General features: G+C 35.2%; 1 protein-coding gene and 1 non-coding gene across 2 annotated transcripts in view; both read left to right on the plus strand.

Annotated features, from left to right (window-relative positions):
- Window positions 1-27,761, plus strand: part of WDR64 (WD repeat domain 64) — a 147,868-nt gene that overhangs the window by 77,241 nt on the left and 42,866 nt on the right. Inside the window, exons 15-18 of the mRNA XM_067715031.1 lie at window positions 4,656-4,832; window positions 23,021-23,151; window positions 25,776-25,877; window positions 27,062-27,131. Of these exons, the coding sequence (XP_067571132.1) occupies window positions 4,656-4,832; window positions 23,021-23,151; window positions 25,776-25,877; window positions 27,062-27,131 (480 nt within the window). The remainder of the gene's footprint in view (window positions 1-4,655; window positions 4,833-23,020; window positions 23,152-25,775; window positions 25,878-27,061; window positions 27,132-27,761) is intronic.
- LOC137220271 (U6 spliceosomal RNA) lies at window positions 9,828-9,933 on the plus strand. The gene has a single exon (XR_010941583.1). It is a non-coding gene; the product is annotated as a U6 spliceosomal RNA (small nuclear RNA).

The following is a 27,761-nucleotide window of genomic DNA, read 5'->3' on the forward strand; positions in this document are numbered from 1 at the left end:
AGAATTATAGAAAATATTTGCAACTTGATTAGTATCCAAAGTTCTTAGATAATAAGTAAGATAAACAGTTCAATAGAAAAATGAAAAAAGATAGACACTTCACAAAACAGAAAACACAAAAGGCCAATAAACATGAAAGGCTGCTAAACATTATTAGTAACTTTAAGTTAGAATTTGAATAGATATAATACACCCAATAGACTGATTTTAAAAGTAAGTCTGAGTTTTAGCAAGGCTGTGGAACAATGTGACTACTCATTCACTGCTAATGTTGGTGTAAATCAGCACCAACTCTTGGGAAATATTTTGGCATTCTTGAGTTACAGGACCTTTTATTCAGTCTATATGTAACTTCACCGTCTTGAAGTGACAGTGTTACCAATGAGCAGTCCAAAGCTTCTCTGTGTCTTCCTGTGTAAGCAACTTATTCTTTCTCTCTGCAAATTTGTAAGACGTTTTCTTTGTCTTGAAGTTTAAAGTCTATGCCTATGTGTATATCTTTTCCCATCAATTCCACAGGAGACTTTCAATCTGAAGTCCTAGGTATTTCTTCCAGCTCAGGGGATTTTTTGAATTATGATTTGTGTATTAGATGTCTCTTTGGCATCTGTTTTTTTTTCTAATTCAGGAACCCATACTATTTGCATATTAGGTCTTCTGAATCTGTCCTCCAAATCTCTTATATTTTCCTCTGTGTTTTTGTTTCATTTTAGTTTTGCTAACTGTTTTGAAGTATTTTCTCTACTGCTAGGCTATTAATTCAAGTCTCAGACAGGTGTTGATTCTCCTTCAGCTCATTAACCAAATTCTTAAATTTTTTTGTTGTTGTTTTTTGTTTTTGTGGTACGCGGGCCTCTCACTGTTGTGGCCTCTCCCGTTGTGGAGCACAGGCTCTGGATGCGCAGACTCAGCGGCCATGGCTCATGGGCCTAGCTGCTCCGCAGCATGTGGGATCTTCCCGGACTGGGGCACGAACCCGTGTCCCCTGCATCGGCAGGCGGACTCTTAACCACTGTGCCACCAGGGAAGCCCCCAAATTCTTAAATTTGAAGATCACGTTGTGTTGGTTTTTGTTTCTGTTTTGAACTCCCTTAAGTGCTGTTCAGTTTTGCTCAAGTTATCATACTTCCCAGCAGTTCTAGTTAGTCTGGGATCTGTTCTGCATGTTTTGTCTGTTCTACTCTCTAGATTCTAGGCCTACTGAACTACATTTCTTTTTCTGCTCACTGGGGTTTGGCTACTAGAAAATTGCATGATGTGATAATCCCAAAGGGTGGGATGTACAGCCATGGTGTTCTTGAGGGCTGGGGTTTAGCAGTCCCCACAACAGTCCCCTGTCGAGGCACTGGCAATAAGCTTTTCTGAAGCCCATTCTCTTCTCACTCTCCTAATTTCTAAAGTACAGAAGGCTTAGTCCACCTGTTCAGCTACTCCTCTACTTCCTTGGAAGAAAGGGAAACTAGGCATAAGCCATGCCACACATTGTCCCCTCCACACACACCTCTGGGGATTTAAGCATATTTGCAGATGAACCACCATGCTTAAATCCCATCCTAGGAGTCTCCCCCTGAATAAGGGTTCCCAGGCTTTTATTCAGCCCAGGGCGGAACAGGCCCATGATAACTTTCTTTCCCCAAACTCTAAACCCCATTTCTCTGCTTGTCCCCAGAAACTGTTGAGGGCAGGAAGGTTGTTCTTCCTGACGTTGAAGCTGGGAGTAGAGTGGAGAAAAGATGAAACAAAACTCTATCTTCCAAGACTCTCAGCTGCATTAAACAAACAAACAAACAAAACAAAAAATTCTTCAGGTATCACATTCAGTTATTCAGGAAACATTGCTAATGCATTATGAAGTAAAGTAGAGACCCCATAAGTTTTATGTACTTCTTTTTAATGTCTTCAAACCAGTTTTTAATGGTTTAAAATGTCATGTCTCTCTTGTACTTATATTCTTAGTTTTCTTTTCTCAAGTCTCAGAAAAATGTTTGTGCAGTTGCCTGATCTCTTCACAAATCACCGCTATACTAGTTTTCTGGGCAAGGTCCTTTAGTCATGTAATGGGAGGGCAGATTTTAAATGACTGACCCACTGATGAAACTTCATAGACCACAGAGAAGAAAACAGTATAGTTTTTCATAACTCAGTTTTAAGAGGATAAAATTGTATTGAGTACATAAAAATTTTAGTAAATTTGGAATAAGTTTGCCCCAAAACCCTTTTTGACAAAACCATAGGTTGATTAGAAATTACTGTTCTAACATTATGAACAAAGCACTATGGGAGTTCAGAGATTTTTATTAACCCCCCCAATAGTTCAAATTCTAAAACCCCACTTATTTCTTTTTATTTGATCTTCCTTCCTATCCACATTACTTTGTGTGTCTACTCATATAGCCCTATTTGTGAGTCCCTTAAAGCAAAAGACCTTTCTTTGTGAAGCAATTAGCATAATACATGCCCTTAGCATTATGTGAACTGCTGTTTTTCTGGAGCACCAATTCCTAAAGGCCTATTTGTCAATACCTATCTGAGATAAAAAGTTTCACCAATTAGAGATGAAATGAATAAAATAAGAATAATTTTTCATAAACCTAATTTTACTTCAAAAATTATAAGATTTTATCTTTTTTACTTTTTTGTATTAAAATAGCCTTTCTTTTCATAAAATGATGATAATAGAGTTTTCTCTCTCCTTTCCCCCATGTTCTTTCCTAGCAAAATTAAATGTTAGTAACTCTAAATCAATCTTTTAAAATATTTTTAAAATTTAGTGCTCTATGAATTCAGAAAGTCTGATAACCACCTTCCTAAGTGGTTCAGTTGAAACCAGCTAAACTTATTAAAACCACTGTAGCCAATTCATCCCATCAAGGGGGCCCATGACCCTAAATAAGCTATTACTCAGTATATCAATATCAGATCACTATTTGGATATTGCTGAGATTCCTTCTACTCCCACAATGGTGCAAATGCTAACCAAAGAATCAACTAGTATGTGGGAGTACCACTGGCTCATACTTTTGAATTAACATAGATATGAGATAACAGAGATATTAGATCTACACCTAGAATCATAAAGTTTTTTTTTAAAACAATGGAAGGACTTTTATCCATTAACTAAGGAAAATAAGGCCCCATAAAGTTATACACTTTGCCCAAGTTCTCACTAGATCTAAGACTAGAAACACATTGTCATCATGCCTAGACCAATATTCTCCCCACTTTACCACAGCTGCTTTGCAACTAAGGAAGATCCCTGCTCTGCTCACAAAATAACCAATCTTCAAAAATTGGCCTTTATTTCCATATAAAAATTGAAAATTCTAAAGCTAAGAGCATCTCATGAATAATAACCAATTAGAAAACAGAATAAATAAATACAACAGCAAACAAAAATCTAAGGTACCTAAAATAAATCTAACAATAACATACAAGACTTTTGTGTGGGGGTGTGGGAAATCTTAAAGGACATAGAAACACCCTGAATAAATGGAGATATACCATATTCATGGATGGGATATCACAAAGATATCTTTACTACAGTAAAATTAAAAACAAACATTTACCTTAAAAAACAAAGCAGAAGGACAAGTCACAGACTGAGAAAAGACCACTGCACCCCAGGTAACTGAGAAAAGATTGGGAACCAGAATACCGAAAGAAGCTCCACAAATCCAAAAGAAAAAGAAACAGCCCAACAGAAAAATGGACAAAGGACAGATAAGAAAGCTGGATGCCTCACAAATACATGAAAAAAAAAAAAGTTCAACTTACTAAATTAGAAAAATGTGATTAATGTAATTAACAAATTTTAAAATTAATTTTTAAATGTCTTATTTTAAACCCATCAGACAGTCAAAAATAATTATTTAAAAATCAAGTAAAACGAGGTTTTGGCAAGAATGTGAAGAAAGGAGAGCTTTTATTTACCCCTGGTGAAAGTGGAAATGGATGCTACCTTGAAGAGCCACTTGGCAATACCTAGTGAAGTTGATGGTGTGCATATCTTACAACTCGGTAATTCTACACCAGGCACATGCTCAAGAAAATATGGCACCTGTCCATAAAAAAACGCAGTGAAAAATTGGCAACAACCGGAACACTCATCAGTAGGAGAATGGATAAGTAAATTATAGTGTATTCATACAATACTATAAAGCAGTTAAAAATAAATGAACTAGAGCTCCATGTAATAACTTGTATAAATCTCAAAAATATAATATTAAGTGAAACAAGCAAGTTGAAGCAGAATCCATACAGTTTGATAACATTTATAAAAAGTTAGAAGCCTGGAAGCAATATCATGTAATATATATTGTGTTGGCCAGAAAGATGTTAAGATGCTACGGAAAATCCCAAACGAACTTTTTGGCCTACCCAATATATATGACTAAAACCTGAATATGGGGTGTGTGTGTGTGTGAGTGTGTGTATATAAACTTTCATGACTAAAACCATATTCAGGTACTTGTTACCTCTGGAGAGTAAAGAAGAAAGAGGAATTATATTAGGGAGGGATAGATGGTGCTTAAGATATGATAAAGCTGAGTGGTGGGTATATCACTGTTTGCTCTATTTTTCTCTATATCTTTAAAACAGCTCAAAATAAAACAGTTAATTGAATTTTTCATGTACTCACTGGATTTCTCTTAAAGGGTAAGGAAGATGATATTTACCTTGCGGTGATATGGGAGCTGCCTGATGTTGTGCCTGTCCTACAAAATGGGAATCGCATTGTGCATCTAAGGATGTCTGCTAAAGATAGGAGTATGGCTATTCCTTTCCCAGATGTGGAGTTGATAGTGGAGAAAAACTTTTCTCAATATGTTGATGTAAGTTTTTTCTTGATTTGTTTTCCTTTTTATTATGAAAATTTACAAACATATATAAAAGTAGAGAAAATAATACAATGAACTTTTATGTATTATCACCCAGCTTCAAAAATTATCTATGCATGGCCAAACTTATTTCTCGTTATTCCTACCACTCTCCCATGACCACTGTCAATGGATGGATTATTCTGAAGCAAATCCCAGACGTTGTGTAATTTCATCCCTAAATATTTCAGTATGTATCTCTGAATGGTAATGACTCAAAAACAAAACAAAACAATGGTACCATTATTTTCTAAAATAATTTACAAGAGATCTTTAATATAATCACATCACATTTTTCAGTTTCCCCAGATTTTATCATACAGTTTGTTTATCTTACAGTTTGTTTCAGCCAGAATCTAATCAAGGCCCATTTGTTGCATTTGGTTGATGTCTCTTCAGTCTTTTTTAATATATAATTATCTTTCCATATCTCTTTTTTTCCCCTTGCAAATTATTTCTTGAAGATACTGGACAATTGGTACCTGGTTTCTCATTTTCCAGATTTTGCTGATTGCACCCTTGTGGTGAATTTAAAAAGTTCTTTACTTCCTTTAACCTGGTAGTTATATCTGGTGCATGTAGATTTGATTAAAAAAAAAATAAGACTCTATAGTACATGGAGGTCACTACAGTACATGATGTCATGTACTTCCATCAAAATTCACATAATACTAATTCTCTTTTTTTGGATCAGCCATTGATGACCACTACCTAGGTTTATTATTTCATTCAGAGTTGCCATCTTAACATTCTGATTCATTTATTAGCTGGAATGTGTCTTTAAAGAAAAACTGTTATCACTGGTTTGCAGGGCAGAAATAGAGACACAGATGTAGAGAACAAACGTATGGACACCAAAGGAGAAAAGTGTGGGGGGATGGTGGTGGTGGGATGAATTGGTAGATTGGGATTGAAATATATACACCAATATGTGTAAAATGGATAATTAATAAGAACCTGCTGTATAAAAAAATAAATAAAATTCAAAAAAGAAAAACTATTATCAACTATTTGGTTACACTGAGGTATAGTTCAGATAGGAAATCAAAGTAACTGATTGATTCTTTCCTTACATTTATCAGTTTTCAAAATAAGAAATTGGGTTCCTTAGCATCCTCCAAAACAGTGGTCAATGGATTTTATTTGTTTAGTATCATTATCAAATCATAAATTTAAATATTCTTGATTTGTTTCAGTCTATTGCATTATTAATTAATTCTCAAATCATCCCATCTCAAGCTAGTTGGACACTTTTCAGGCTTTTGAGTTCTTTTAACATGACTCTAGTAGTTCTGGATAGCTTCCAAGTGTGACAAGTTTCCAGGCGTATTTTGTTAATTTCTTGTTCCAGATCTACAATCCACCATTTTACCAAGAAATCCTAATTCTTTTAGTGAGATTAATCATTAAAATAGTATTAAGAAACTACAAACTGAGTTTTAGAGATGCTTATTGTCACTAGATTGATCCTTGTTTTTAGAACTTTTCAATGGACAGAGCTAGGAAAAAAATTTAAGAGAAAATACATCTTTAGCTTGTACTGATATTCCCATTCAGATTTAAAATAATATGGCATTACTGATTCTATTTTTGTTATCTTTTTCTCTCACAGAAAATCTCTGTTTCTAATGACATTAACATAATTACTTACTTGCTTTATCCTATTATTTATTTAATGTATCTTATATAATATATAGGGTTTTATGTCATATTATATTGTATTATAGTACATTATATTATAGTATGTTAGATTATAGTTTTGGAAAAATATAAAATAACTAGAAATATGATAGCTGAAACAATTATCTTATCTTCTTTGTAGTTTCTGTCCTTAGAGTACATATCTCTTGGAATATGCAATCAAATTACTATGTTTTAAAATTATTTGAAATAATTTCTTGTGCCACCAACTCTATACACAACAAAGTTTATTGCATTTTTAATGTATTGTTTTTTAAAAATTTAATTTTGTCTAATTATTATGTAAAACATTTGAATAGATTTTAAATCACATCTTCAAAACAAGATTTATTCTAACTTCCATTCCTGTCCCTTCTATTCTTTTCCTAATCTATAGTTAATCTTTTGTTTTTAAATTTTTGATTTATGCTTCCAATGTTGTTTTTTAAAAATATAATCTAATACTTATCCTTATGTGTATCCCCTCACTCCTTCTCAAGCAAGTTTTAAGATACTGTACATATTCTTATATTCCTTGCTTACTTTATTTAATAATATATTCTGGAGATCATTATAAACAGTACATAGAAATGTTCATCTTTTTAAAAGATGTGTATTTTAAGGTAAAATACACAAAACATAAAATTTACCATATTAACCATTTTTAGTTATAGAGTTCAGTGGTATTAAGTACATTCATACTGTGTGCAACCCTCATCACCCAGAGAACCCTTTTCATCTTGCAAAACCAAAACTCTATACCCATTAAACAGTAACTCCCCATTCCCCCCTCCTCCAGCCCCTGAAACCCACCATTCTACATTCTGTCTCTATGACTCTGACTACCCTAGGTACCACATGTAAGTGGAATTATACCATATTTGTGCTTTTGTGACTGGTTTGTTTCACTTAGTATAATGTCTTCAAGGTTCATTTATGTTGGAGCATATGTCAGAATGTTCTCCCTTTTTAAGCCTAAATAATATTCCATTGTATGTATATACCACATATTATTTAACAATTCACCCATTGGTGGACATTTAGGTTGCTTCCACATTTTGGCTACTGCAGGTATGAACATAGTTGTACAGATATTTCATCTTTCTTTTTGAAAACTCTATGTTATTTCAGTTAGTTGGATGTACCATAGTTTGTTCAACTAGTCCCCTATGAGTTAACATTTGGGTAGTTTCCAATTTTTTTGCAATTATAAATAATGCTGTAACAAATAGCCTTATGCATATGTCATTTCAAATTTTTGAATCTAATCTTTAAAATAGATTCCTAGAAGAGATATTGCTGCATCACAAAGTAAATGCCAAATTCTCCCCTACATCAGTTACACAATTTTATATTCCCACTAACAACGTATGAGAGTTCTTACTTCCCCACAGCTTCACCAAGAGTGTACCGTGTCAAACTTTTAGATTTGTTCAAATATCATAGGTGGAAATTGTAAGTTGGTATGTTTTTTCTATTGTAATGAATAAGTGGAGCATATTTTTATGTATATGCCTCACTTGTCTATTCTTTGTCTATTTTTCTATCTAGATTACTCTTTTCTAATGTTTTAAAAAGCTCTTTATATATTAGGAATATAAAAATACATACACACGTGTATAAATAATTAGGAATATGCATTAGGAATATTAGTCCTTTGTGATAGAAGTTCCAAATATTATTTCCCAGTTTCTTATTTATGTTTTCATTTTGTGTATGGTCATTTTTACCATGGCAATTCTAACTTCTGAGCAGCTGGGTGTAGATGAGGTTCAACAGTTTATCAGAAACTACTCTTGGGTATAATCACAAATATTCTTCAGGCTCCACTCAGGGAATCCAATAGTATTTCATGTTCTCATTTATCTAAAAATAGCTAGGTGTTTTAACTTCTCCAAGATTTTAATAAAAAGGGTAAGTTTGGGGTCATATCAAGAGGTCACAAAATTGTTCACTTTTTCTGGCTAATTATTATTTCAACATTTTTACATTATGTAATCTTAACTAGATTTTCCAATGTCAGTTAATAAAATTTCAGCTTTTTGTTTTTACAGGTTTTTTTTAAGCTTCTTTTCTTGCTCTGGTGACATCACTTGGTTAACTTTTTTCTTGCTGCTCTAATTGTTGTTTTAAAAATCTAAATAAGGAAAATGTATCATCAGACTATTTTTTTTACAGGATATTCTCTGAATTTCAAAATTGTAAGTAGACTGAAAGGAACCAATCTTATATTCCACACAGATAAAAAGAAGTGTTCCCTGACAAGTTTTTAACAATAGATCCTCAGAGTCACAGAACCAGAGCCCTTAACCTGGGATCCTTGGATAATCTGTTCATAGGTGGACTTCCAGGGATCTAAAAAGCCTCTGCAATTATATACAAAACTTCTCTTCTGAAGAGAGCATGGTTCATAAGTTTTTCTTTCTCAACATTTTATTATGAAAAATTTCAAAAATATAGAACAGTTGACAGTGTTACCCTCCACTTAAAATTTACTCTTAACATTTTGCAATATTTGCCTCATTGCAGATGTATTCATGTATCCATCCTCAATTCACCCTTCAATCCACCTTATTTTAAAAATGTATTTCAAAGTAAGATGAAGATATCAGTACATATCACCCCTAAACACTTCAGTATATATATCTTTAACTAGAGTTCACTCTTTGTTTATGGTGTTGTGTTTTTAGTGAAATTTACAAATAATAAATGCACAGAATTTAAGTATGCTATTCAATGAATTTGAATAAGAATATACACATCCAAACCCTTATCAAGATAAAAAAAAAAACACTTTGATGCCCCTGCCCATCAATACTTGCCCCTCACTGAAAGACAACTACTGTTCTAATATTTTTCACCATAGATTTGTTTTTCCTTGTTCTAGAATGTCATGTAAGTGAAATCATACAGTATATATTTAAAGTTTATTTAATATGTTTTTTAGATTTGTCTATGTCACTGTATATATCAATAGCACTTTTTATTGAACACCTACTATGTGTCGAGCACTATTCTTAGCATTCGGAATGCAAAGTTTAATGAGGTATGGTACCTGCACTACTGCATTATAGGATTGTACCAGAGAACTTGGAGGGTTGAGCCAGGGTGCAGGGGTGAAAGAAGAGGAGGTTCCTGATGAAGACAGTTGCTGAATTAGTTCTTTAAGAACAATCAAGAGTTAGCTTGGCCCAGAAAGGGAGTTTCTAAGGGGAGGTGAGAAGACAAAGTGAATCCCAAGGGGAGGAGTAACATGGAAAAAATGTCACAGTGCTTGCTTGACAGCACATATACTAAAATTGGACTGATACAGAGAAGACTAGAATGGCCCCTGCAGAAGGATGACATGCAAATTCATAAAGTGTTCCATATTTTTCACAGAATACACATTCTTTTCAAGTGCACATGGAACATTCTCTAGGACTGACCACATACTAGGGCACAAAGCAAGCCTCAACAAATTTAAGAGTATAGAAGTTATCTTAAACATCTTCTCTGACCACAACAGCATGAAACTAGAAATTAACAACAGAAAAAGAAATGAGAAAAAAGCAATTACATGGAAGCTAAACAAAATGCTATTAAAAAACCAATGGGTCAATGATGAAATCAAAGAGGAAATTAAAAAATATGTTGAGACAAATAACAATGAAATCTCAACCATACAAATCTATGGGATGCAGCAAAAAGAGTTATAAGAGGGAAGTTCAGAGTAATTCAGGCCTTCCTCAAAAAAACAAGAAAAATCTAAAACCACCTAACATACCATTTAAAAGAATTAGATAAAGAAGAACAAATAAAACCTAAAGTCAGCAAAAGGAAAGAAATAATAAAGATCAGAAAGGAAATAAATAAAATAGAGACTTAAAAAAACCAGAAAAAGTCTATAGAACCAAGAACTGGTTCTTTGAAAGGATAAACAAGATTGACAAACCTCTGGCCAGACTCACCAAGAAAAAAAGAGAGAGAACACAGATATACAAAATAAATATAAAAAACCATAAGGGAATACTACAAATAATTGTATGTCAACAAATTCAACAACCTAGAAGAAATGGATAAGCTTCTAAAAGCATACAGTCCACCAAAACTGAATCAAGAATAAATAGATAGGGACTTCCCTGGTGGCTCAGTTGTTAAGAATCCACCTGCCAATGCAGGGGACGTCGGTTTGATCCCTGGTCCAGGAAGATCCCACATGCCATGGAGCAACTAAGCCTGTGTACCACAACTACTGAGACCATGCACTGCAACTACTGAAACCCATGTGCTCTAGGGCCCATGTGCCACAACTACTGAAGCCCACATGCCTAGAGTCCATGCTCCACAACAAGAGAAGCCACCACAATGAGAAACCCATGCACCACAATGAAGAGTAGCCCTCACTCACCACAACTAGAGAAAGCCCACATGCAGCAAAAAAGACCCAATGTAGCCAAAAAATAAATAAAAATTTTAAAAAAGAATAAATAGATAATTTGAACAGACTGATCCCTGCAACTGAAATAGAATCTGTAATTTTAAAATTCACTACAAACAAAAGTCCAGGACCAGATGACTTCACAGGTGAATTCTACCAAACATACAAAGGAGAACTTATACCAATCCTTCTCAAATTCTTCCAAAAAAATTGAAGAGGAGGGAACACTCCCAAGGACATTCTATGAAGCCACCATCACCCTGATACCAAAATCAGACAAAGACACCACCAAAAAGGAAAATTACAGGCTAATATCTTTGATGAATATAAATGCAAATATTCTCAACAAAATATTAGCAAACTGAATCCAACAACACATAAAAAAGATCATACACCACAACCAAGTGGAATTCATCCCAAGTTCACAAGGATGGTTCAACATACACAATTCAATCAATGTAATACACTACATCAACAAAATAAAACACAAAAACCACATGATCATCTCAATAGATGCAGAAAAAGCCTTTGACAAAATTCAACATCTATTCATGATTAAAACTCTTACCAAAGTGGGTATAGAGGGAACATATCTCAAAATAGTGAAAGCTATTTATGACAAACCCACAGCCAATATAATACTCAGCGGTGAAAAGTTGAAAGCCTTCCCACTAAAATCTGGAACAAGACAAGGATGCCCACTCTCACCACTGCTCTTCAGTATAGTATTGGAAGTCCTAGCCACAGCAATCATACAAGAAAAAAAAATGTGTCCAAACTGGAAGGAAAAAGTTACAATTGTCATTATATGTAGATGATAAGGATACAAGATTAACATACAGAAATCAGTTGCATTTCTTTACACCAACAATGAAATATTAAAAAGGGAATGTTAAAAAAACAATGTCTTTTAAAATCACAACACAAAAAATAAAATACTTAGGAATAAACCTCACTAAGTAGGTGTAAGATTTATACGCTGAGTACTATAAAACATTAATAAAGGAAATAAAAGAGGATTCAGAGAAATGGAAAGATATTCCATGTTCTTGGATTGGAAGAATTAATATTGTTAAAATGGTCATACTACCCAAAGCAATTTATAGATTTAATGTTATCCCTATCAAATTACCCACGACATGTTTCACAGAACTAGAACAAATAATCCTAAAATTCATATCATACCATAAAAGACCCAGAATAGCCAAAGCAATCCTGAAGAAAAAGAATAAAGCAGGAGGCATAACCATCCAAGACTTCAGACAATACTACAATGTTACAGTAATCAAAACAAAGTGCTATTGGCAGAAAAACAGACATATGGATCAGTGGAACAGAATAGAGAGCCCAGAAATAAACCCACTCACCTACGGTCAATTAATCTTCAACAAAGAAGGCAAGAACATACAATGGATAAAGATAGTCTCTTCAGCAAGTGGTGTTGGGAAAGTTGGACAGCCACATGTAAATCAATGAACTTAGAACACACGCTCTCACCATACACAAAAATAAACTCAAAATGGCTTAAAGACTTAAACATATAAGACATGACACCATAAAGCTCCTAGAAGAGAACATAAGAAAAACATTTTCTGACATAAATCATAACAATGTTTTCTTAGGTCAGTCTCCCAAGGCAACAGAAAAAAAAATGAAAGTAAACTAATGGGACCTAATCAAACTTACAAGCTTTTGCACAGCAAAGGAAACCACAAACAAAATGAAAAGACAACCTACAGAATAGGAGAAAGTATCTGAAAATGATGAAACTGACAAGGGCTTAATTCCCAAAATATACAAACAGCTCATACAGGTCAATATAAAAAAAGAAATCAAAAAATGGGTAGAAGACTTTAATAGACATTTCTCCAAAGAAGACATACAAATGGCCAATAGGCACATGAAAAGATGCTCAACATTGCTAATTATTAGAGAAATGCAAATCAAAACTACAATGAGGTACCACCTCATGCCAGTCAGAATGGCCATCATTAAAAAATCTACAAAAAACAAATGCTGGAGAGGGTGTGGAGAAAAGGGAACCCTCCTACAATGTTGGTGGGAATGTAAGTTGGTACAGCCACTGTGGAAAACAGTATGGAGTTTCCTCAGAAAACTGAGAATAGAATTACCATATGATCCAGCAAACCCAGTCTTGGGCATATATCCAGACAAAACTATAATTCAAAAAGATACATGCACTCCAATGTTCATTGCAGCACTGTTTACAAGAGCCAAGACATGGAAACAACCTAAATGTCCATTGACAGATGAATGGATAAAGAAGATGTGGTACATATATACAATGGAATATTACTCAGCCATTAAAAAGAATGAAGTAATGCCTTTTGCAGCAACATAGATGCAACTAGAGATTATCATACTAAGTGAAGTAAGTCAGAAAAAGACAAATACCATATGACATCACTTATGTGTGGAATCTATAATGACACAAATGAAACTTCGTATGAAACAGAAACATAATCAGGGGCATAGAAACTAGACTGGTGGTTGCCAAGGGAAAGGGGAGTGGGAGAGGGTTGGGTGGGAGTTTGGGATTAGCAGATGCATTCTATATTATATATAGAATGTATAAAAAACAAGGTCCTACTGTATAGCACAGGGAACTATACTCAATATCCTGTGATAAACCATAATGGAAAAGAATATGAAAAAGAATGGAAAAGAATATGAAAAAGAATATATATATATATATATATATATATATCACTTTGCTGTACACCAGAAACTAATACAACATTGTAAATCAACTATACTTCATTTTTTTAAAAAAGCCCTAAAGAAAGACAAAGAAAGATCAATGCAAGAAGAGGATATCACACTCAATATATATGCACCCAGTATAGGAGCACCTAAATACATAAAACAAATACTAACAGAGATAAAGGGAGAAATTGGCAGGAATACAATAATAGTAGTTGACTTTAATGCTGACTTCAATGGACAGATCTTCCAGAAAGAAAATCAGTAAGCAGCAAAGACCCTAAAGTGTACAGTCCCTTTGCTGTACAGCAGTAATTAACAGAACATTGTAATTCAACTATACTTCAATAAAAATATAAATTTAAAAAATCACAGAGGTAAGAAATTGCATGGTTTTCTAGGGATAGCTACAAGTATTTCAGTGTGCCTTAAATAAGTGGTAGAAGATGGAGACAGACAGAGAGGTAGAGCCTGGATCATTCTCAGTGTTATTAAGGAGATTGAATACCCTATAAGAAATGGAAAACAATTGAAAGGCTTTAAATGAGAAAAGTCATGATCAGATTTGTGTTGTGGTAGCAGATTTGATGCTGCTTTAATGGCAGATTCAAATGGACAAGACTAAAAGCAGAAGATTCAGGTAATAAGGTACCATTTTAGTTAAAAGATATAAGACCATGATAGTGGGGATGGTAGAAGGAGAGGTTTCCAAAAATATTTAGGTGATAAAAGTAGCAGAACTTGCAATTGATTAGTTAGTGATGGATACCATGCAGTCAGGAGAAGGTCCTGAGAGAAAAAAAGGAATCAATACAGCTCCAAGATTTCTAACTTGCATGATGAATTAGGAAGTGGTGCTACCCAATAAGATATAGAATAGAATGAAGGAAAATGCTTAAAGAAAGTGATAAGTTAGACATATTAACTTTGAGATACTTGTAAAATTTCTAAGTAATTAGATATATAAGCCTGAAGCTTGTGGGAGAGGACTGGACTAGATTATTAGGTCATTAACGTAAGAGGATGATTATTAAAACATAAGAGGAGGGCTTCCCTGGTGGCGCAGTGGTTGAGAGTCCGCCTGCCGATGCAGGGGACGCGGGTTCGTGCCCCGGTCCGGGAAGATTCCACATGCCGCGGAGCGGCTGGGCCCGTGAGCCATGGCTGCTGAGCCTGCTGCATCCGGAGCCTGTGCTCCGCAACGGGAGAGGCCGCAACAGTGAGAGGCCCACGTATCGCAACAAAATAAATAAATTAATTAAAAAAATAAATAAAACATAAGAGGATGAGATTGCCCAGAGAGAGTTAGAAAAAAAAAGAAAAAGAAAATGGGCTGGAGGTAAACCCTAAGGATATAAATATTTAAGATGTTGGTAGAGTAAGAAGGTACTGAGTTAGAAACAGAAAATGAAGGATTATATAGACACAAGCAAAACCAAGAAAGTCCAGGGCCGAGCATGTCAAGAGAGTAAGAAGTTTCAGGAAAGAGAGAGCAATTGACAATGATAAGAATAGACCTCTAATCTTATTTAGATGTTCCCAAGTCTTGCCTATATCGCTGATATAGCACTTTCAAATTGTACAGTAATCAGGAGCAGATTTTTCAGGATTACTTGAGATGCTGCCTCCCAGGCTTGAAGTCCTCAGTATGTCCACCAAATAAAACACAACTCTCAACTTTTAGATTGTGTCTATTTCTTTTAGTCGACATTTATGGTGACTATGGATAAGGAACCCAGAGCTGATTTCTTTCCTTCACCTGAACTGTACGAGGATCTGGAGCCTTGGTACCAGCAGAGACCTCATGCCTATTCGCATCCTCGGGGAGTCCAGATGAATTCGAATGAGCCTCTCCTGGTTCTAGGCTCTCCCGTTATTGGTTGATGATCCTAAGTTTTATTCGGTGGTGTTAAACTCCTCTCTGGAGGAGTAGGTTACCCTTGAAGCTCAGTTTCAAGAAGAGGTACCTGGGTTACCCTCAGTGTAAAAGGCACTGGGAAGATTTTTGCTCAGTTTAGACACTGAGTGGTTTATCCTCAGTTTAAAGACTGGAAAGACGTTGCTCAGTTAAACACCGAGTAAGGTTGGACTGGACTGAGTAATTAGGGGGAAGACTGACCTGTCATTTTTCCTTGAATTGGCTACCTTAATAGAGTTTGTTGAAATAAAACATAAATCTTATAAGAGCTTCTGAACTCTGAAGAACAGACTGTCTCCTCCTGGCCGGCAACAGCTTTCTCAGGTGAATGAGAAACTTGCAGGAATGGTGGAGGCAAGACCATGCAGCTGTCCTATAGGGAAACCCACTAATTTAATTAACAACCTGCTCAACCTGGGATGTGAATAAGAACTGGCCATCCCGTGATCTGAGCACCCATGGTGATCTTATATGCCACCGGGAGAACCTGAGAAATGTAAGAGGGGGCTGAAACAACTCTGGGGCAAAAGCCTATAGGAGTTAAGATCTCAAGCAGCAATTGGCCCACCACATGATCATCACAATCATCACATTGCACATGATCATCACTAGCAATTTTTATTTCAACAAATTCACCTCAGAATGGGAAATAAAGCTTTCAGAACAAAAGAAAAAGGACGACAGATTGCCAGCCTCCAACTAATACCCCCAGCCAGGTTTATGTATGTACAAAACTTACAAGTACTTACTTAATTGGGAATTAAAGGAAATCTTACTCTAAAAATAAGGGGGCTCTTTTATGGCATATGAAGTTAAGTTTAAAAAGCTGGCTTGACAAAAGTATCTTTTCAAAGTTCTGACTTTAAACAAAGGCCTTCTAGAGGGAACTTGCATTTCTCTTTCTGTATCTTGGAGATGTAAATGTTCTAGCTGATCTTCCTAGAGCATTCTGTGTGTGTGTGTGTGTGTGTGTGTGTGAAAACCTGACCTCTGCCATACTATTTTTGAGAGTAAACTTTCTGGATCTTACTTAGGTGACATCTTTCTCCACTCTCTTATAGGGAAGCCTCTTGCATCTTATTGGTTTGAATCACTATTAAAATATTTCATTAATGGCCAAATGACGGATCCTTTAAATTGAAGAAACTTCTAAATTGGTGGATTTTCTAGAGTGCTCTCATTATAAACAGCTGTTTTATTGGTACCTATAAAAACAAAAATCAAATTAAAGGTGGAAAAAAGAAATATATCTAATGGTTAACCTCAGAACTTCCTTAGCTTGAATCAAACAAAGAAAAACAGATTTGGGAAGCTTTATTTGTGGTCTTTGCTTCCCCTCAATAGCTCTTACAGATGTTAATAAAAACATTGGAATAAATTAATGTTAACAGGAAAAGAACATGTAAGAAAGTCTAGATACTTTTTCCAGCAAGGTAGAAATTTTTAAAAAGACATCTCAAATGAATAAAGAAATCTTTAGATAGTTATTTAAAATGGGATAAATAAAATGAATATTTATGTGATTACCTAAGGTTAAATGGGCCAAAAAGGACTCCCTACAGGTCCTCAACATTAAAAGCCAACAAGTCTACTTATCCCAGTTTAAAATATACATATATTAAGAGCTGAAAAAAATTTACACTGAGATATCTGACCAGCAAGTATTTGGGGCAACAGTTGGGCCAAAGCACCTGAGTTCCTTGGCTCAACCCTCTCTGGGGATCCCAGAGCCTTTTATATAAAAATAGATTAAATGGGCAGGGAATAAAAAGAAAGAAAAACTTCTAGAACACCTCCCGTAAGATCAAAGTTTGTTGATTGGATCCTAATGAAAACTAAAGGTATAAAAAGTGACAGAATTGAGATGAAAGTGTATAAAATTGATATATTTAAATGGGCTTTATGTAAGATGGTTATGTCTCTTTATTTAATTATATTGCAGGATAGGCATGTTTCACTGGGGAATTCTTCCTCTGTGTGGTATTGAATCACTAGGTTGTGTTTCGGGGGCTCTGAAGAGCTCCAGGTCTTTATGACTCGGTGCAGAAAGAATTCAGTGAGAGGCAAAGTGATAGATAAGAAGTGATTTATTAGCTTAGGAAGCTTGTGAGGCTTACAAGTGGGTGGGTGAGAGGGTGCTGCCCCGAGAACATAGTGGGCTACAGTTTTATAATCAAAGGAAAAATGGCGAGGGGGAAAAGACCAACTTATTCCTCATTCTTGAGTAGACATCAAGCTTCCATCATCAGCTCCTCCTCCAGGTTGGGCAGGGGAGTTTTCTTGTCCCTATATGGTCAAGCTGGGACTGTCATGGCACTATGGAAAAATTATTCCATGTCTCAGTACAATGAGGGTCTTTCACTTTGAAATGTCACCTTTCCATAAATTATTGTTTTTCATGTGTGTAGAGAACATGTCCCAAGGATTATAACTTACTGAGCTTGCTGGGCAAGATGTGGGTCTCATGCCACAATTGTTTTATTGTTTTGGGGTATGTCTCATGCTTCTGCTGCATGGTTTTGTTGCTAAGCAAGCCTGATTGGTTTTGTGGTTAAGCAAACCTACTTTCTTGAGTGATCATCAACTTACAGGGGTCCCCCATATTTTTTCTTTACTTACAATCCCCTAGTGGGATTAACTATTTAATCATCTAGTTTGTCCCTTTACTCTGTCCCTATCAGTATTATAAGACAAGGCATATAGATCTGCCCCTCAGGAAATTTTAATTGAACATATTAAAGGAAACCGATAGGGGTACCTGAGCCATACAAAAAGTAAAACCTGGAAACTAACATTCAAGAGCTAATAAAAATAAAAATAGTGATTTTGCTCTGGGTTTAACTTGTAAACTCAGAAAGAAGGTCTTTGCTGAATGCCTTATACAAGCTTTTGAATGTATGATAAACTAAACTCTAATGTTCTAGAACATAGAGCTCATAAATTTCAGTTTAGTTAGAAATCTTCTCACTGATATAAAATATAGCTGGGCAAGTCAATCTTTTAGTATCCATTAGGTGACAGACCTGTTCTTTGGGGAATTAAAAGCAACTGTCTTTCTCTTGCAAATCTTTACAAACCAGAATGTAAATTCAAGTCACAAGGAGCTGAGACTGAGCCTAATTAGCTCAATCAGGCAGAACCTGACACCAAGAGGAAAAAAATGACAAAGTGACAGTTTTAAAATTCAAACCAAACTTTACAAATAGTAAAGCCTTAGTCATCTGAGCAAACAACTTTAATGTCTTCCAACTGTTCTTTGTAAACTAGTAAGTTTATATTGTAATACCTGATTCATAACTGGTTTTTTATTTATTTATTTTTTAGTGAAGCCATGAGATCTCTAGCTTTGCCTGTTTATATATCTGTGTACACATTATACATATGAGATAGCTCTACCTCTGGAAGGTATTTTCAGAATTGAATTTATAAAGAGCTCAATTTTAAACTAAGCACATACAAATTAAATAGGAAAGAAACTGGCTAAAATGACTTTCAGGTTCATGTGAACTGGGAAATATTCAATATTAGGTTGATACCTGGTATTAAAGTTAAAATCTGTTGATCTAATAGACATGTCTTTAGAGTCATCAACATTAAGTATAATATTTTATTGTGCCTAGGTTTAATAGAAGTCATATAAGACCTTATTATATCTATTACAAGAAAAATAACTTGATATGATAAAACTTTGTAGTAAATTTAACTGAGATAAAAAGCTTTTTGGTTAACTTTAAAAATAATAATATTTTAGAAATGTCTACTTAAAGTGATCTCTCCAGATATTTGGTAACAAAGTTCTAGTGTTGCTTAATTTAAGTGATGGAAGTTTATTAAATAGCTAGGTGATTCCCAGCTAGCTGATTCTCAGTAACATAAGATACTGAGACATCAATTACTAAACAGAGAAACTAAAGGTATTTAGGACTATACATAAATATGTTTGGTGCCACCCTGAGATGTTCTCTATAAGAAAACAAATGTTTTTTAAGAAATTATCACTGGTATTATGTTTACCAATCTACAGAATGCTAACATAAAATACAGTTCATAATTGCTTACCTCTTAGTTTTCACTAGAAATTAAGGTTTTTAAGAGTTGAGGATTCTCATTTAAACATGTAATTAAAGTGAATAGGAATAATAAGGAAACATTCCAGTATACTGTAGGAAAGTAGAATGTGTGTTTTCAGTAAAGAAGTTATGAGGAATGGAGTTACATTTTACTGGGGGAAAGTATGTCTTAGAGCTAGTTGTTTTTGGATGGAAAGATAAGGGATGAACAAATATGGATACAGAAAGTGATGAGAGATTATGGAAAGGAACTCTGAAGTTTTATGCATGTTCAGGATTAACTAATTTTAGACTGAAGTTAATTAAGTTAATGGATTTTGTTGTTAGGTAAGCTAGTACAAGACTGGAATTTGAAAAAAGTTTCTTAGAGTGCTCCTTTTTGATAACAGATTGTGTGAGTTTCTGTGCCCTTAAGTGATCTGTATTTGTTTTGTTTTGTTTTTAATATTTTTGTGACTTTGGTTAAATGAATAAGTATTGTTTTGCAGTGACCTATGATCCTGTTGCATTTTAAAACCTTTTTTATATTTTTAACAAACTTCCTAAATATCAAACTCTAACTAAAGTTCTTTTAGCCTCCAGCTGACCCTGGGTTGCTTCGAAGGGCTTTGAAGGAACCCTGAGATATCTCCGAGAGAAATATTAAACTAATTAAGTTTATTTGGTATGTTAAATTACTTAAAGAACATTGCCAAGTGATTGGAGATGAACCTTAGCTTATAATGTATGGATAAATGTCATTAATACACATATTCCAAAATTTATATTAAATTCCTAAAATCTGATATGCTCTGATATGTTATCAGTCATAATTCTAGTGATTATCTTAAAATGTTATATGTCACAGAAATATCCAAGTTTCTTGCCAATTGCATTGTATTCAAATCTTTAACCATGCTATTTTAAGTTTTGTCTTTTATAGACAATCATTATTTTACTCTGATGCTTTTACAAAAATGAGGATCTTCAAGAAGACTCATAAAATGGACTTGTTTTAAACAAATATAAGTCTCTGATAGCCTTTAGATAACACCACTGAACTGAGGAACAAATGACAAAACTCTAATGGAAAATCTGATGACTTCATCCAGATCAACAGAAATTAATTTCATGGGACCAAATGAACTAAAAATTATAGTTTATAACGTTATGACTTTTTGTAAAATATACTAGCTTTAATCTTTGTTTTCCAAAAAAAATCTTTCTTCTTATGCTATGTCCTACAACAAGTTGATAAAGTATACCTTTGTAAAAAAAGATGAAACATTTAACTTTTTCTCTCTACCTGATTAATCCAGAATTTGGCTTCTCCAGGTGGCTCTCTTGTGAACTTGATGGTTTATTGCAACTGGATTATAGTATTTGTTTTAATTTGTTCTTTGTTTCCAAGTTGTTTATGCTTCGTGTCTCCCTGTTGCACTATTGACTTTGTCAATGTTACTAGCTGTATTACTTATATCCTGTCTATTTTATAAGGTTGTTGTCTCTTACTGTCACCAGGCCTCCAACAAAATTGATGATGTTAGCTAAACATCTTGAGGACATAGATCACATTTACGACTCATAAAGTAATTGTAATTGTTAGAGAAATGCAAATCAAAACTACGAGGTATCACCTCACACTGGTCAGAATGGCCATCATCAGAAAATCTACAAACAGCAAATGCTGGAGAGGGTATGGAGAAAAGGGAACCCTCTTGCACTGTTGGTGGGAATGTAAATTGATACAGCTCCTATGGAGAACAGTATGGAGGTTCTTTAAAAAGCTAAAAATAGAATTACCATATGACCCATCAATCCAACTCCTGGGCATATACCCAGAGAAAACCATAATTCAGAAAGAAACATGCATCCCAATGTTCATTGCAGCACTATTTACAATAGCCAGGTCATGGAAGCAACCTAAATGCCCAATGACAGATGAATGGATAAGGAAAATGTGGTACATATACACAATGAAATATTACTCAGCCATAAAAAGGAATGAAATTGGGTCATTTGTAGAGATTGGATGGACCTAGTAATAGTGTGATTCTAGGTATAGGAAGAAGCAAAAAGGTAAAACATTTCATGAATCATAATAGACTAGTAAGACAGAGGATCCAGAGAATCTGTAATTATCAACAGGGCCTAATCCAGAAATTAGCACCTGGAGTGACATATCAACAAAAATTTTTGCCTGATCTGGGAAGAAACTCTGAGCACTGTGGGACAAAAATTGGTCATGAAATGTCTCCCAAGTATCGCTCAAATTTCAGACCAAGAGGAGGAACTAAGAAATCAAATATTTCCTGCCATATCAGTAAAAAATATATCACAGTCATCAATAATTGCAGTCATCTCTGATGGTGAGCTGGTTAGTCCTGAGGGAACTCAGGAAGGGAACAAAGAATATTTGCCATCTAGCAGGCATCAGACTACAACAACTCCTGAAGTTGAGCCCTGAGGAAACTCAGGATGTAAAAACACTGGATACTGGCCCCAGGTAGCTGAGGTGTATATCAAAGGAATGATCTCAGTGAGTCCAGACTCTTGCATCTTCCCACATATAGAAAAGCACTAAATTCTTTAAATTGAGATACCTAGCTTTTCTTCTATTAACAGTAATCTTTTGTTGCTCTTTGTTGGAAAACTCCTATATATCCTAGCTCTCCCCTCACTTCCTTGGAGCAGTTTTCTCAGGGTTACTTGAGATGCTGCCTCCTGGGCTTGAAGTCCTCAGTATGTCTGTCAAATAAAACATAACTCTCCAAAAAAAAACTGTACAGTAATCAACACTTTATCTGAATTCTTGAATTGTATTATAAGTTTTGCCAGGTCACCGACATTCTGTTTGGCTGTATATTCTAAGAACCTAACATAGTAGGTACCAAAAAAGTACTTGAGGCAAGACAATTGAAAAGTATCAAATAGCACTGGCAGTAGAAAGTCTTTAGTGATAATTAGAAAAAGCTTTCATAGAGTGGCATGGAGCAGAAGTCAGACAATGGGTGAAAGGAAGGTAAGTTAAAACAGCTAATATAGAATATTCTTTCAAGAAGTTTGAAAAGGAGAGAAAGCTGGGAAGGTAATTTAATGGTTGGTAGTTACCGCTGAAGGAAGAAGACAGTAGAGAAGGAGACTATATTTTTGTTGTTTTAATAAATTCTACAAATTAAAATATTTTATGCCAAAAGAATTTAGCTTTTACTAACTTTCATGCTTTAGAATTTAAATATATATATTTTTTGTTTTAAGTTAATGACAGAATAATAAAGTGTGCACATTGTTTGTACTGTGCTTAGATACTGTTTTCATTATGGTCATTGAGTCTATTTCCTTCCTTCTTCAGAATCCTGCCATCAGTATAGAAGTGAACTGCATTGATCTATTACAAGTAGAAGGATATAATTTGATAGCTGCCGGAACCTTAAATGGTGTGATCATCTTATGGAATTTTGTAACATCTACTGTCAAAGAAGTGTGAGTTGCATTGTTTCCTTAAATAATATAATCATTTCCATAAAAAGTTGAGCTGCAGAAAAGCCAGAGTAACATTCAATACTTAAAAATATAAATACTTAAAAAAAAAAGCAATAAATAAAAGGGATGATAACTCTTTCAAGGAGGCTTTCCTGGAGGTTATGCTCACGAGGAGACTATGTTTTAAGTGTCTAAATCCCAGAATGATATGAATAAAGTGAATCTTAAGTATATGTATTCCCAAGTGCTTTTACATTTACTCTTCTTGAGTATGTACTAGAGTATGTACATGCTTTCCATGTATAATCTTGTCCAAATTCATAACCTTAACAAATACTTAAATACATAATAATTTTAAATAATAATCTCATAGCTTCAAGCACACATATCCAATTGCCTACTGGCAATTACAACATCTGGATTGCCAACAAGACCCTTAAAGTCCCACATACCCAAATCTTCTTCCCAACCTACCCTCCCCCAAAACATCTTTTCCTGTATTCCCATTGACACCACTATCTACTCAGTCACCAAAGTCAAATGGTGAGAAGTATTCAAGAGGGGTTTTCCTTCTTATTCACCACCCCAACACATTACTACAGGTCAATATTAACAAGGGCATGACATATGTAATTCTACATCTCAACCAATTAGGTTTGCTCTGTTCCACAAACTTTACCCTCCCCTTGAAATCCATTTCTAAATGTCCTTACCATTGGTTATAAAGAAAATAATGTAACATTGTATTATTTGTTATGGATGGATTATAAATAATAAGCTTTCCCCAGCTGTGTAATTGGGCTCTAAGCAAGGGCCATGTATGAACACCTTATGTCAAGAGAGTTTGTAAAATTGTACTTTGAGGTACAAGATAGCCAAGAACAATGAATTAAAAAGAAAATCAATTCTATCTAAGCATTTGGGGGAAGGAAAGAGGTATAAAAGGAGGAGAGAAGAGAGTCAAAGAGGACAAGGGAAAAGAAGAAAAAAAAGCAAAAGAAATCTCTGCCTGTCTAGCTATAGTACCTTGCATACATCTACCTGGACTCCATGACCCTTTCCAGTCTATGTCAGAGTTTTCATTTTCAACCAAATTTTGGGAGGAAATAGTCCTTTCCTTTTTGATTCTGGGTATATTTTCCTTTGAACCTTTAGCTGAAGTATCTGTTTCAGAAGACCCCTCCTCTGTACCTCAGCTCAGGTTCTACTAGGCCCTGCCGCTAGAATTCCTGTCATCCTTCAGTTCCTTCCCTTCAACCCTTGCCCTTAGGCTTTTCTCACAGACTGTATCTTTGTCATTTTATTCCTATATCAATATACACTGCACAAGTCCTCACCTTCTTATTAATTCAGTTCTCACATTGTGTCAGCTTGTGTATGACTCACTACTTAGGGAAAACATATAGACTAAAAAGGCAGAGAAAATAGTCCTACTGCCACAGCTTAAAAGAGAGGGCAGCTCCCCTGAGAATATTCCCAATTCAAAGGTGAAGATCTTCCTTGTTGAAGTGCTACACATTTTACCAAGGGATGCATGCAAATCCAATACCCAGTCAAAGAAAAATAACTGACGGTAATGGGTCATACACAGTGTCCTCTTCCTATAACAAGATGATTATACAAAAACGATTGATTTAGAATCACTGGAGTATTTCACATAGCATATAATTTAACACAGAACTGTCCAAGGTAATTTAGGCCTAGTTTAAAGACTCTAAAGTTGAACATGGTTTCCATATTCCTGGTGGGGGCCATCTCTACCTCTACCTCAAACTTTGCTTTAAGATCCCTTCACCAGTCAGGAGAAATAAGCTTTCTCTTTCTGTTCAAAGCGCCATGCCTTTTTTTGGATGCAAACTAGAAATTGTTGTTGCTAATGAATAGTCCACTTCACTATTCAGTTTACCTGCAGAGCAGAAATATGTAAAAAGTTGGAGCTCAACAAGTCATCAAACTCACAAGCTCCTCTTTTGAGCTTGGTTCACTCTCCAGGAGGTCCTTCATCACTTATCTGTCCAAATTAGCAGAGGCAATTTCCACTAAAGGAAAAAGAACAGTTTGCTACAAGATCTATTTGCTATAAGGAATGTCAAGTGTGGCTTAACAGCCTACCATGAAGTGCCAGGACAGGCAGTGGAAGACCATCGCTCTGCTCCCAGGAAATGGCCTAGGAAGGTGTTCTTGGGAATCTGGGCTAATGGGAGACTCAAGCAGCAAGAATAGTGTGATCATCAAATTACCTGCTTTTCTTCTCCACTTAATTATAAGCTACTTGAAGGTAGTAACTACATTTTATTCAAATTTCTCACTCTACTTATTCAAAGAGTAGAAATCTATTCTTTAAACTGTATGAAACTACCAGGAAGTTATATGAGCTCACTCTGTGAACTATAGGTTGAAAAAATAGACAAGCTAATTGACTTAAAAGACTTCTAAGCACTAAAAGATCATGTTATACAGAACCTTATTAAGGAAAGTATGTTCAAATGCTATACCTCTGGGTTTTCTCTCCATATTCAATGAACATTTCAGGAGTTGATTAGTTCTGCATGGGATATATGATATAGTAATGTAAATTACCACATTTGTAAATTTTTATCATGTAAATGTATGCTTATTCCTAGGTACAGACCTGAAGATTGCTTCACTGTGGACCCTGACTTGGATCCTAAACGCTTTAGAATTAATGACATACTGTTTCTCTTTCGTAAACCTGAATGTGCAAGGTAACTCAATACTTATTGATCAAGAAATACTGTCTGGGACTTACGTGGATGATATAAAAAGAATTCTCTTCATCCCAGCATTTAGGAAGGTACAGTTGATGGAAGACATAGTTGGGCTGACTAGTTGGCTTCAACTTTCTTCCCTGTTATTGTTTTTGTAAGTGGATGGTCCCCAGGAAGATTTAATTTGCTGTGTGGGGATCTAATTTCCCTTACCACATCTCCCTTTACAACAGTAGCAGAGAGGGAAAATGCTCACTTGACCATATTTGTAGCCAAAAGACAACTCAATGAGCACTTATGTAAAGCAGAAAAAAGGATTTATATGGCAAATATGAAAGATCATATGGCAGCAGTTTTCATATGACATCTACTATAGCTGAGCAATCTTCATTTCTGAGAGAGCAGGGGATTTTTTTTTTTTTTTTTTTTTGCGGTACGCGGGCCTCTCACTGTTGCGGCCTTTCCCGTTGCGGAGTACAGGCTCCGGACGCACAGGCTCAGTGGCCATGACTCATGGCCCACGCGCCCAGCCGCTCCGCGGCATGTGGGATCTTCCCGGACCGGGGCACGAACCCACGTCCCCTGCATCGGCAGGCGGACTCTCAACCACTGCGCCACCAGGGAAGCCTGATTTTTTTTTTAAATTTTAAGAAAAGGTGAATTTCCTGTTTATATTTGCTTGAGAGCTCTGATTTCAGTAAACAATAGGCAATGGTAAACACATCTCTGGAGAGAAATCAAAGGCTTCTGTACTATCATCATCCAGAAGTGAGCCAGAATGTAACACCTTCCCTACTCCTTGACTTGAAATGTTCTTATTCTGAGAATATTTTTAGGACCTCATCTATATATATCTGCACCAGAACCCTAAGCCAGTTTTCAGCCCATTCTAGCAGAATTGGAAACTGTAGAGCAGAAGTTACCAGGTTTTCCAGGCCTCCCCACTGCCACCCCACTCCCCACCATTTCAGTGTCAGAGCCTCTGGGACAAAATCTAGCCTTAACAGTGGGACAGAGCAGATTTTTATTTCCCACACCCAGGCAGTATCCACAGGATGCACACCAGAATGCACAGATGATGGCAAGAGTAATCACCTGAAATTAAAACAGAGGAGAGCACCCTTTGAGTATGATAGATTATCTTAACTCTTCTTCTTCGGACTTCCTCCCTCTCCTTGTAGGAGATCAAGTCAGGATTCCATATGTTCTTCATCCCAATGTGAGTCTAGCAAGGGTCCACAGAGTAGTAAGGTAAGCAAGAAATAAGGAGAGTATGTCTTCCTGTTATACCCAATGTTGGTTCAAAAATAGTGATTTGTTGCATATAAGTCCCTCCCCTGCATGTATGTAAGAACTTTTTTGTTTCCCCTAAAAAGCAATGTCTAAACTGTCTTCATCTTTTTTTCCTATTTTTTCAAGGCTTTTATATCTGCAAATAATCATGAAGAAAACAAATTACATAGGCTACTTTTAAGTTCATAAAATAATAATTTTAGACTATCTCTTTTGCTAAAAAGTATTACACAATTACACACATTTCACAGAGGGAAGAGACAGCATGTAATTACATAATGTAATGTAATGCCATGGTTTTCAAACTGTGTTCTCAGTTCCAATTTTATATATTTTTACACATTTCATTTCTAGTTAGGATTTTGTCTGAAGGAAAGTTTTCACTGCATAAATTATTTTAAAAGCACTAGCTTAGTGGAAAAAAATAAACTTGTAAAGATGTGTGTCAGACAGACTTGCACTTAAATCCAAGCGCTCCATTTATTATCTGATTAGCTTTAGAGATGTCACTTAATCTCTGAGTTTCTGTTTCTTCATCAATAACAAGGGAATAATAAAACCTAACTGGCATGGTTGTGAATGGAATTA

This window comes from Pseudorca crassidens, chromosome 2 (genome assembly GCF_039906515.1).
Source record: "Pseudorca crassidens isolate mPseCra1 chromosome 2, mPseCra1.hap1, whole genome shotgun sequence".
In the NCBI taxonomy this organism is placed as follows: Eukaryota; Metazoa; Chordata; class Mammalia; order Artiodactyla; family Delphinidae; genus Pseudorca; species Pseudorca crassidens.